This window comes from Aphis gossypii, unplaced genomic scaffold (assembly GCF_020184175.1).
Source record: "Aphis gossypii isolate Hap1 unplaced genomic scaffold, ASM2018417v2 Contig01062, whole genome shotgun sequence".
NCBI classification, from domain to species: domain Eukaryota; kingdom Metazoa; phylum Arthropoda; class Insecta; order Hemiptera; family Aphididae; genus Aphis; species Aphis gossypii.
The window spans coordinates 1-13,177 of record NW_026083436.1 but is presented as its reverse complement, the minus strand read 5'-3'; the positions used below and the strand labels follow the sequence as shown (position 1 = coordinate 13,177).

Sequence of the window (13,177 nt, the reverse complement as noted above, 5' to 3'; positions counted from 1 at the left end):
CAACTCATTCTGGTGAACCGAATCATTCAACTCAGCTCACTATAATGAGTCGACTCACCGAGTCGACTCTCAACTCACCAACTCCCGATTTGTTAATTCTATTCAAATCGTGAGACTCGACTCTATATATGAGTAGTTCACGAGTTGTTCATATTGTTGGCATATCCATAAACGAATCTAATAAATATTATTAAATAATAATAATTAAATGGTTCGACATTAAAAAATGTAATAGAGTTAACCTCACCTAATACCTATTTAAGATAAGAGTTAATGGACAAATTTAGAAAAATTGTCTAAAAACTAGAGAAATGACCTTAAAACAGTAAAAAATGTATAAAAATATGCACAATAAGAATTACATTAACTTTGCGTATAGGTGATATCGTAACCAATGAGGTGCATCAGAGGTGTGATTATTGCTAGTTGAATCAAAACTGCATTAAAATGACATAGCACCAAAATCCCAACCCTAATTATAACCGAAATCTTAAGTGGCTTACACACTAAGCAACTAATTGGGAGCCTCGCTATCTTCAGAAACATAGATTAATCGCGCAAAAAATTACATTGTTTACGTTTGGCAATGAATTTCCTATTGAGTATGCCACTTTAGATATCGGTTATTCCAGCTTCCATATATTATATATAATACAATCTCTTTTATAAGTCATATCTATATTTCTGATAGACAAAATATTGACCAGTTCTTTTTCCTTTATTGTAAAGTTTTATTGTAAGCATATAATAATTATTGACCAAAAATGAGTAAAATCAGTGTGGTTTTTACTTTGACTGGCGACCAAGTTAAATGCGGCTTGTGCCGTGATTCTTTAAGTTACAACCGGTCGTCGACATCAAACATGATGAGACATTTACGTACCAAACATATGGGTGTTAATTTATCAAAAAGAAAAAGAGTAGACGATGAAGAAATTGATGATCCTAGCACTGACACAACTGAACCAACATCGAGTTCAAATGTAGTGAGTATCTGTATGGTAATTACAAATATAAACAAAATAAGTGTAGGTTTACATCTTATAATAATACGTTATATATTAGATAGGTATAATACAATATAAAATTTCAATATTTATTTAATTTAATATTAAAATAAAACAATAATTATTCTTAGGCTGTTAATTCACAAATTTGTGTTTCCAATCAAATACCCGGCCCGTCAACTTATTCTGATCCCGTAGCTCGACCTGTCCAATTTCAGTCAAACATAACTCGGTATATACCCAAACCTGTAGGTGCAGTAAAAAGAAATATTATTGATCAACAACTATTAAAAATGATAGTAAAAGAATACTATCCTTTTAGTATTGTGGAGGATAGTGAATTTGTTAAATTATTAAATATTTTAAACCCTGGGTATACTTTACCATCCAGAAAAACTTTAACAAAATCTCGCTTACCTATTATGTATAATGAAATATATGACAAAGTTAAACACGATATCTATGCAAATGCAAATTATGTAAGTCTGACAACAGATAGCTGGACCTCTGTAAAAAATGAAAATTACACTGCTGTAACTACTCATTTTATAAACCGTGACTGTGAACTTAAAAGTTATTTACTTTCATGCTTTAAATATTCAGAGTCACATACTAGTGAAAATTTAAAAAATGAATTGATACGTGTTGTCACTGAGTGGGGATTAGAAAATAAAGTTGCTGCGTGTACCTCTGATAATGCTGCAAATATTGTTGGAGGTGTTATCTTGTGTAATTGGAGGCACATTGGATGTTTTGCACACTCCTTGAATTTAGTGGTTCAACACGCCCTAAAACAGATACAAGAAGTAAGGGATAAGATTAAGGGAATCGTGGGGCATTTTAAAAGAAGTTCTCAAGCCGCAGCTAGATTACAACTAAGACAAGAACAGTTACAATTCAACCCAACACTTACTGTAATACAAGATGTTGTAACACGGTGGAACTCCACCTACGATATGTTTGAAAGAATTTTACATTTAAAAAATCCACTTATGTCCGCTTTAGTTGATTCGAAGTACGATGTATATTTGAGTCCCTCCGATTGGCAGTTGATTTCAGACGTATGTGATATTCTGAAAAGATTTAAAGAAATTACAAATGAAATAAGTAGTGAAAAATCGGTCACTATTTCGAAGGTTGTTGTATTTTCTAAAGTGCTACTTAATTATTGTATACAACTAAAACAGAAATACACAAACTCAAATAATTTAACAGCAACGACGGCTTTTGTTAATGAATTGACAAAACAAATAGAGGATAGGTTTAGTAAATTAGAAAAAAATATGTTATATGCTGAGGCGGTAATATTAGATCCACGATTTAAAAAACATGGTTTTTTTAATATTAATTCATTTACAGAAGGTAAAAAAACATTAATTGATAAAGCCACTAATATAAATTTAGATACCGGGCATCAATATAACACCCAAATTGTAATACCACCAACTTCAAGCACTGATTCTATAAGGAATGATTTCGATAGTGAAGTGCAGAGTCTTGTGCAAACTACCAATTCAAAGTCTGCGGCAATTATAGAAATTGACAAATATTTATTAGAACCGTTAATTCCACGAACGGCAGATATATTAATGTGGTGGAAATAAAATAAAAATGTATACCCCAGACTTTTTAAAATAATGAAAAAAAGATTATGCATAATGGCTACGTTAGTGCCATGTGAAAGAATATTTTCAAAGGCTGGCCAAACAATCACAGAGAAACGAAATAGGTTAAATAGCAATAATTTTGAAAAAATGATCTTTTTAAATTTTAATATGTAGTAATTTTTATTTGTTAATAACTGAGTTGTGGATATATATTGTACCTTTTTATTATTTGAATTAATTTTTATATTTTCGGGCATTTGAATTATTTATTTATTTACGTTTTTTGACGATTTAATTGTTTAATTATTATTTATTTTAAACTATTGCATTTTTACAATGATTGCGCATATTTATTTAAGTAATTTTTATTTGTTAATAACTGAGTTGTGGATATATATTGTACCTTTTTATTATTTGAATTAATTTTTATATTTTTGGGCACTTGAATTATTTATTTATTTACGTTTTAAGAGCGGACATCAAATCATAACCACACTTCAGCATTGAACATAACCAATAATAATGAAAAATTAATAATGAATGAACACATAGTAAAATTAAAAATAAGTTATCAACAATGTAGTGAGTTTACTATAATATTAATATAGTTTATTATTAATTGGAGAGTCGTGGTAACTACTGGTGAGTTGAATGAGTCGATGTTTATAATTGTTTAAACTTAAGATACCGCAATATCTAATAACTATAGCCATGAATCATGAACTAAGAATGTATACAAGATATAATATATCTTAGTTCATGGTTCTGGGTTCATGACATGAATCGTAATACAATTCATCAGTTATCACTTTATCAGTGATTCGTTGTTTGTGAATTGTGTTTGAAATGTTGGTTGAACTGAGTCACTGAGTTGCCGAATCTTGAAACACTGTCGGAGCCACATGCACTACCTACACTGTCGTTGTTGGTACCTCTGCGCCGGTGCCGGAGCTCAACACGACGCGAGGTCGTGTCCGCGTGCGTGCGTTGTCCGCCATATCGTTTTTGGCACGAGAGCCGTATCGCCACGTGTGTGCTTCGCCTTTTTTTTCTTTCTTCGTTTTTGTGCGTGTCGGCCGTGTCGTCGGCTTGTTAGCGCGATTTTGTGCTGGGCGCTTCGCTCGCGAAACCCATCGTTTGCCGAGTGCTTTCCGTTTCGGATCCTCGTCCTTTGCGGGCCTTGTCGGTCGATCCGATCATAGGACAGTGGTGCTCGTTGGTGACGCATTGACGCGTTCAAGATTCCTGCGTGTTCAACATCTTGCCGTGTAGGCTAACGCCATATACTTTCGCACGTGACTTCGTAATCGCGTACGATATATCTATATTTACGCATCGGCGGTCGTGTCGTGGTCGTACCGCGTGTGCATATTCGTTACCCAATACACATATATATATACATTTGCATCGATTGTCGCGGAATCTCCACTCCAGCATTCCGGGCCACATGAGGACCATTGAATGTTTTTTGGTATCGTTATTCTTTTTATTCTAATATATACATTGTATTTATATTTTGTTGTTTAGCCGTGTCGGCATTTATAATTTATTGTTCGATATTGTATTATTATTACGGGATATCAAGCGCGATAACCGTAAGTTTTTATCTATTATTTATTGTTAAATATAATTTGTCAACTATTGTAATTCCGATTGTTGTGAGTGTTACCTTATCCCACTTTACCTAGTACCCGTCAATATAAAAGTAATTTTAGTAATAATTCTAATGACGTTAACCTTATTTTCATAAGGCACGTCGTGGAATAACAAACACTGATTCGACTCGTTCAATTCATTTCAAAGAGTCGACTCATCGAGTCGAGTAGTTCGCGAGCTACACATCCCTACATTGTATACGAAAAACGATTCTGAACGGAGATGATTTGTCAGTCTATAATATATTATAATTAAATATTGTCATATATTCTATTTTGAAACAAATATTCCGATTTCATAAAAATTTAAAACTCAAACGCTCAAAACATTTTTCCTATAATGACTCTTAAAATTTTCTCTATAGCTTTTTGAAGCAAAACTTATGGAAAACTTAGTGTTGAATTTTTTAACGTTAGATATAAATACAAACAATTTTATGAATTTTGAACTACAAAATAATTTGCAAATATTTATGACTTTGACGAATTTTTGTCAAAATTTGAACTTCAAATGCTAATAAAAAAAAATTGTGCCTATGTATTCTTATAATTTTTTAATCACTATAAGAATAACATATGATTAACTTTGTATAAAATTTACAAGTATTTTGATGGGCCAAAAAAATTGTATCGACACTTCAAAAAAAAATTTTCAGAAAAGTTGAAAATTTCAATTGTCTATAAATAGCTCAAAAAAACTCAAAATATTTTGAAAATTAAATCATGTAAAGAAAATGCCAATCTAAATAACCGGTAAAATTTTCAAGTATCTACGACTTATACTTTTTGAATTATAACAAATATCAAAAATCGTTTGAGGCTAAACCGTTATTTAACGCGGTTTTGTAAAAATTTAAATTTCAAACACTCATAAAAATTTTTTGTCTGAATCATGTATAGTTTTTTTTACAGATATTTGAAGAAAAATGTATGGAAAACCTTGTACCAAATTTTCAAAACTGAGTTATAAAAGAAAAAATTTTTACGATTTTCCAACCACAAAATTACTTGCAAATTTTCTCGTTTTCGACAGATTTCGTAAAAATTTGAACTATAAACGCTTATAAAAAAAATTGGCAGTAACGATTTTTAATTTTTTTTAGCTACAATAAAAACAACTCATAAGGAACCTTGTATTAAATTTTCAAAACTTTTTGGTCATCCAAAAATTTTTTATCGACACTTTAAAAATAATTTCTCAAAAAAATCGAAAATTCCAGTGGTCTATAAAAAACACAAAAAAAGTCAAAAATTTTTGAAAATTTAACTGTATATAGATAACACTGACATTAACATTTGGTGAAAATTTCAAGTATTTTCAGTGATTAGTTTTTCAACCATAAAAAAAAATCGATTTGGTCGAAAACTGGTTTTGCGTAAAAATTGCCGTTTTTCCGTCATTTTTTTTTTGTTTTTCTCGATTTTTTTAAAAACTGTTGGAAAATGTTAACTTTTTACCTGTATAATGCACCAAGGATATTCACTTTTACATCGGAAACCACCCCCATAGTTTGAAATTAGAGCATTATTTCGACTAGTTATGCTGTACACACAGACACAAAAAAAAAAAAAAAACATACATCATTGTAAAATCAATACATTCTTCACTCCGTTCAGAATCTAAAATGACGGAAAAACGGGAATTTTTACGCAAAACCAGTTTTCGACCGAATCGATTTTTTTATATGGTTGTAATTCAAAAACTAATCACTATAAATACTTGAAATTATCACCAAATGATTATGTTAGTGTTATCTATAAATAGATAAATTTTCAAAAATTTTTGACTTTTTTTGAGTCATTTATAGACCACTGAAATTTTCGATTATTATATGGATTTTTAGTGTCGGTAAAAAATTTTGGATGACCAGAAAATCGTGAAAATTTAATACAAGGTTTCTTATAAGTTGTTCTTACAGTGATAAAAAAAAATCCGAAATCGTTAGTCCAATTTTTTTTTTATAAGTGCTTAAATTTAGAATTTATACGAAATATGTCAAAATTGCGAAAATTTACAAGTAATTTTGTGGTTGGAAAATCGTAAAAATTTTTTCTTTTAAAACTAAGTTTTGAAAATTTGATACAAGGTTCTCCATAAATTTTGCTTCAAATATCTGTAAAAAAAACTCTACCGGATTTAGACAAAAAAATTTTTATGAGTGTTTGAAATTTAAATTTTTACAAAACCGCGTTAAATAACGGTTTAGCCTCAATCGATTTTTGATATTTATTATTATTCAAAAAGTATAATCCGTAGATACTTGAAAAATTTACCAGTTATTTAGATTGGCATTTTCTTTACATGATTTAATTTTCAAAATATTTTGAGCTTTTTTGAGCTTTTTATAGACAACTGAAATTTTCAATTTTACTGAAAATTTTTTTTTGAAGTGTCGATAAAATTTTTTGGCACTATCAAAATACTTAAAAATTTTATACAAATTTCGCAATATCCTAGAAAACAAAATTAACCTGAATACGGCACTCAAAACCCCGTGTGATATCGAATCAACCGTTCTTTCATTTACTTCTCTTATTCAAAAAGCAGCCCTCGACTCATCCACTAAAACAAGTAATATCCAAAACACTACTAAATTTATACCTCAACACATCTCCCAATTAATTTGTGAAAAACGACGAGCCCGCGCTAAATGGCAAAGAATCCAATTACCTAGTGACAAAAGAGTTTATAATAATCTTACTTCTTCTCTTAAAAATACATTGCGTAAATTCAACTCAAATAAATTTCACGATTATTTAAATTCTATTAAAAACGCTGATAACTCATTATGGAAAGCAACAAAAAATATCCTCCCTGGAGAAAAAACCAAAATTCCTCCCTTGCGTTACCCAGACAACTCACTAGCTTTCTCCAATTTAGACAAGGCAAAATTATTTGCCACAGATCTTGAAAATAGATTTACGCCTCATCCAGAGATCCTAAATAGAGATCACGTGTTGCACACGCAGAATCCCTACTTAACCAAACTCTTCCTATGTCTCTACCGACTAAACATACCTCCCCGTCTGAAATTTTACATATAATCAAAATACTTCACAATAACAAAGCACCAGGCCATGACCTTATAATCTAATCGTATAATAAAAAACTTACCAAAAAATCCATAATTTTTCTCACATTCATCTTCAACTCGATCCTTCGACTATCTTATTTTCCACCCCCATGGAAGCATTCAATCATTATACTAATTCATAAACCAGGTAAACCTGAAAATCTTCCCTCATCTTTTCGTCCAATTAGCCTACTGCCGTCATTCTCAAAGATACTCGAAAAAGTAATACTGAAAAGAATAATATACCCAATCATTAATGTTCAAAAGACGTTCCCAAACACTCAATTTGGATTTAGAAATAAACACTCAGCCCTTCATCAAGTCCATAGAATTGTGGATAACATTGCTTCTTCTTTAGAAAGAAAATATTTCTGCTCGGCTGTATTTCTAGATGTTGCCCAGGCATTCGATCGAGTGTGGCACAATGGACTTCTCTACAAAACCCGATTTCTTCCAGCTCCTCTATATCTTATTCTTAACTCATATCTCTCTAATCGTACCTTCCAGGTGCGATGTGAAGATGATCTTTCCGAAACTCATACTGCAAAAGCAGGTGTACCTCAAGGTAGCATTCTTGCTCCCACGCTTTATAATATCTATATATCTGATATTCCTCACTCTAACCTTACTAGTCTAGCTACTTTTGCCGATGACACATGCATAGCATCCTCTGATCTGGATATATATACGGCAACGGGGAACCTTCAATCCCATCTAAATGACCTACAAAATTGGTTTAATATATGGAGAATAAAAATAAACGAAAACAATCATCACATATCACATTTACGCTTAGACCAAATAACAGCCCCTCAGTTACTCTTAATAACGAAACTATCCTAGCAAAGGTTCAGTAAAATATCTAGGTATTCATCTAGACCAAAGATTAACATGGGCTACCCACATCAAAACCAAAAGAAAATCAATGAAACTAAACCTACATAAACTTCGTCAACTTCTTCGTTCAAAAATATTACTTAGTGGCAAAACTCTTGTATACAAACAATTAATTCGTCCTGCATTGACATACGGTATTCAAATCTGGGGATCAACCAAAAACTCAAACCTAAATCTTCTCCCCGATCCTTTCAGTCAATTAGTCTCCGTCTTCTGACAAATGCTCCTTGGTGTGTTAGTAATCGTACAATCCATAAAGACCTGAACATCCCGACTCTTCACACCCTCGCTTCAACTCTCTATAAAAAATTCCACTCTAAAACAAATAATCATCCAAACCCGCTAATTTCAAACCTATTCTCTAAAACTCTACCGGACAATCTCCCCGTCGACTAAAACGAAATTGGCCTCGTGATTTACTTCGCTAAAAAAAAAAAAATAAAAAAAAAAAAAAATAAATAAAATAGTTGTAATAAATGTATACACATTTCTTTAATAAAGTATTATTGTTGTACACTTCGATAATACAATAAAATATTTTTCCACTTCAGTTTACGTTATATTATTTCATTTAAGTATATATTTTATATATTTATATATACTATATCTTTCATATATATATATTACTAGCTGACCCGGCAAACGTTGTTTTGCCATATAAATTATTTCTAGGGAATTTGTAGTGTAGAAAAAAATAACCAATTTATTGTAAGTGTATATAGGTAGATGAATTACCCGCGTTGTCCGGAAACAAATTCGTGACAAATGAAATAAAGCCATGTATTACCATTTACCTTCTTAAATACATAATTATCGATAAGACATAAGGTTAGGATACTAAATTTAAAAAAAACTACGTTTTTGAATAGTAAATTAAAAAAAAATTAAAATAATAAATTTTTAAGTAAATGTTTTATTATGTTGTAAAAATACTACATAACTACTGATTAACCAATATTTCTTTATAAACTATATTATTAGTTTTTTCACCAGGGGCATAAATGTATAAGTTTTTTTCTGAGCTTACACGGGAGCAGGCAACATAAAATTGTCCGTGAGTGAAGCATGGTTCGCTGATGTCAATTCCTGCAACTTTCATTGTCTGTCCTTGTGCCTTATTAATTGACATAGCAAAACAAAGTTTAACGGGAAATTGGACACGTTTAAATTCGAAGGGGTACTCGTTTGTTATCATTGGTATTCTTGGGATATATACTATTTGACCACTCGCTGAGCAGGTAATAATTTCAGCTTCAATAAGGTTTTTTTTTCAAAGATAATATTTTTAATCTGGTTCCATTGCATAATTTGGGAGCATTTAAATTTCGCATGAGAATAATTGGCGCACCGATTTTTAAATCAAGTTTGTGTGGGGGGAGACCTGATGGATTTAATGAGTTAAGAAATTCAGTCGGGATATCTATAGCTTCATCTTGATTAGTAAGTGTATCTATGGAAATATATTTTTTTTTTATCAGCTTCGAACATGGAAAGAACTTTTTCGTTTATGATGTTGACGATGTCGTTTTTAGGGGCCAAAATTGCACGTTCACGGAGCCATTCATTGGATTTATTGGAAAGATGAGAAATTTCCGGATAAACTTTGTTGATTAAGTTATTTTGATCAAGAACCGAAATTGCAAATGTAGAATTTATAATGCGGTGAATTTCTATAGAATATGCGAGAAATTGTGTTTTTTTTGTATTATAATAACATAATTACTATAACATTTTAAATAAATTATTTATTTTATTTAAATGGTTGCCATTGACTACCAAAAATAATTTAGTTTACTATTTGCTGGACAGATGGCGCCTGTGTAATTTCATCACCATCTCATTTCATCACCAACCTAATAACTTTTTCAAATTTTTCGTCCGTAAGAACCTTCTCCGCAATGAGCTCTTCAATTTAAAAAAAAAATCAAAACGATCGGTTCAGTAGTTTCCGAGAACATATCACTCAAAGGTTAACATTGGTTTTCATTTTCACATTTATATAATAGATTAATCAGTTGCTAAGCTTCCATGAAGTAAAATTAACTATTCTATGCCTGATTTTCAATACCAACATATTATTATATTTTTAACTAAAATATCATATTGAGTATATCGGAATTAAACAATATAAATAATACTATATTAAATCATACATTGGATTTGACTACAATATTTATTAATTAATATATTATATTATGATTTTATCATGCCTGTTTAATATATGATCCACGATATATGTGTTTTATTTTAAATACACCTTGGAATAAATATCCAGGGCCGGCTTGAAGGCGGTTCGAGCTGTGCAGTGGCACAGAGCCCCACGCATTGAAAGGCCCCGCGGATCGCGGTCTGTTGCATAAATAAATTACCGGATATTTATTTAATACGGATTAAAAACGGATGGGATTGGCCATACATTTTTATCCATCCTGGGATAGGTAGGTAACTTTAATAGCTATAGGGTGGATTGACTCATTTATTAATTATTCGTACTCGTATGACACGTAACGGCAGCGTGATAACTGATAGCACAATGTTGAGAAGCAATGGCTGCAACGGCGACAACCACAGCGAGACAGCGGGTTATTCCAATAATGTTATTGGAACCGGGCTCGGTATTTATAACGATATTACAGTATATTCATCGAAAATTCATAATAATAATAATAGGTATATTTTATTTTAATGTACCTACTACCTACTATGTTTATCATTTTGTTGATGACGACCATCGAATTTAGACGTCAAACGAAGGAGACTTTCACGGTAAATAATTATAATTAATAATATATTTGATTTATTATATTTAAATTAAAAATAAGTTAAGTAAGGCTGGGGCTATATACGGCAATATTCGGATGACGGATTCGCTCAATATTTTTGCCGAGATTTTATAATTTAAAAAAAAAAATATTTACCATAATTTTGACATAATATAGTTTAAAATGTTCAAGTACCTATACATAATATTTTTTAATTATAAGTTATAATTTATAACTAAAAAAATTTTGAGCGTAAATCCACAATTTTTATAAGGGTCTGAAATTAGAACTATGACAAAATTTTTCAAAATCACGAAAATGTGCATATTATTTTAAGGTAGAAAATCATAAACATTTTTTTTTCTAAGATTTGAAAATTGAATAAGTACAAGATTCCTCTTAAGTCTTCCTTTATTTAACAAAAAAAAAAAAAAAAATCTTCTGGAAAGTTAAACTAAGTATGTATGTTATTTAGATTTTTTACTACGGGTATTAGTTTATAGTTATCTCCGTTTTACAAGTTACAAGTATAACATACATAGCAAATTTACGCTCAGCTGTTATCTGCTCAGCTAGTTTAAAATTTAGAGTGAATCGACCAATTATGAAACTTGATGGTATGAACATGATCTGGGGGCCAATTCTTGAAAATGTGATAAACTTTGTCGCATGCAATAAAAATTTTATCGCACGAAAATAAATATTTGGTATTCTTGAAAAAAGGTATGACTGTAGTCGAACGAAAAACATTCGACTATTTGTCGACTGGTAAAAAGTCGGTGACAAACCTATATCGCATGATAATTTATGAAATGCCATATCAATTACCTATCAATACCTCTACCTAATCAATTAATAATTTTAAAATAAATTATTTATTATTATTAATTAATTGTTATTAATTGTTTTTTTATTATTCAACTTTTTATTACCTACTCCGCATTAATAAATAATAATTAATAATGGCAAATTTTCAAGAAATGGCAATGTTCTTTGCCATTAATAACGTTGAGGAACATGAAAATAATGTACATAATGAAAGACAGACGCGAAATACAGAATACATTACTGACCCGTTTATATTGTCTGATCGATTATTTATCAAAAACTTTAGACTGATTAAAGACGCTGTTAGATATTTAATTGATTTATTAAGGCCTCATATAATATCTAATACCCGTTCGTCTGCGATTGATTTGAACACTAAGGTAATAACCTACATATTGTCATTTAGACTTAAGAGTGATTTTGGTGATTTTTACCTGATTTTAGTTAATTTTAAAATTGAACACCTATTGCTTGTAGCTAATTTATGATTTATTTATTATTTAGATTTTTACTACTTTGAATTTTTTGGCGACGGGCTCTTACCAATCTCCTATTGGTAACAGCAAATTTATGGTGCTGTCACAACCAACTGTATCCCGGTGTATATGTGAAGTTGTGGCAGCACTAAATCTGCCTGAGATATTTCAAGGATGGGTTAGATTTCCTAAAAATATGAGTGAGCTTTCTGAAATACGCAATGAGTAATTACTTAATTTTCAGTTTATGTATTTTCAAATAATTTGTTAATATTGTTTTTAATTTGTTCGATAAATAAGTTTTTACAAAGAAACTGGATTTCCAGGTATTATTGGTTGTGTTGACTGCACTCATGTGGCAATCGTACCTCCATCAACTAACTTAAATCTAAATGAAAATCAATATCCAGAGTATATTTATGTGAACCGCAAAGGTTAGGTCATCATTCAATTAACGTTCAATTGGTAATCTTTTAAAACAAATTTATAATTAAATTTTTATAAGTATATAGCAATAATTGTAATTTAATTTCTAAATATTTACACACTCGTTAATAAATTTGTGTGTCAATTTCCTGGAAGTACGCATGATATCCACGTTTGGAATAATAGCTCAATCTTACAAACACTTCAAGAACTACACAGGCGTAATCACAAAGATTTTTTTTTATTAGGTTAGATTTTTATCGTGCTCTCCTTGCTGATTGACAATAATTTATAAAAATAACTACTACTTTAGTTACTAAAAAAAGTTACTTAATATTAGTTTATAGTAATTAGGTAGGTATTTTTATGCTTTTTTTACAAATATATTAGAAGATTCTGGATATCCTTTGCGCCAATGGCTGCTGACGCCAATTGCTAATCCTAC

At 30.5% G+C, this 13,177-nt stretch overlaps 1 protein-coding gene and 1 non-coding gene across 2 annotated transcripts; both read left to right on the top strand.

Annotated features, from left to right (window-relative positions):
• The first annotated feature begins 365 nt into the window (after nt 1–365).
• On the top strand, nt 366–432 carry LOC126555754 (U4 spliceosomal RNA). The gene has a single exon (XR_007606937.1). It is a non-coding gene; the product is annotated as a U4 spliceosomal RNA (small nuclear RNA).
• Nucleotides 433–764: 332 nt separating this feature from the next.
• Nucleotides 765–12,740, top strand: LOC114120569 (E3 SUMO-protein ligase ZBED1-like; the record flags this gene model as incomplete). The annotated part of the gene is made up of 4 exons (XM_050210637.1): nt 765–986; nt 1,139–2,068; nt 12,335–12,531; nt 12,607–12,740. Coding segments are annotated over exons 1-4 (1,483 nt in total), but the record flags the coding sequence as incomplete, so codon positions are not given.
• Nucleotides 12,741–13,177: the final 437 nt, after the last annotated feature.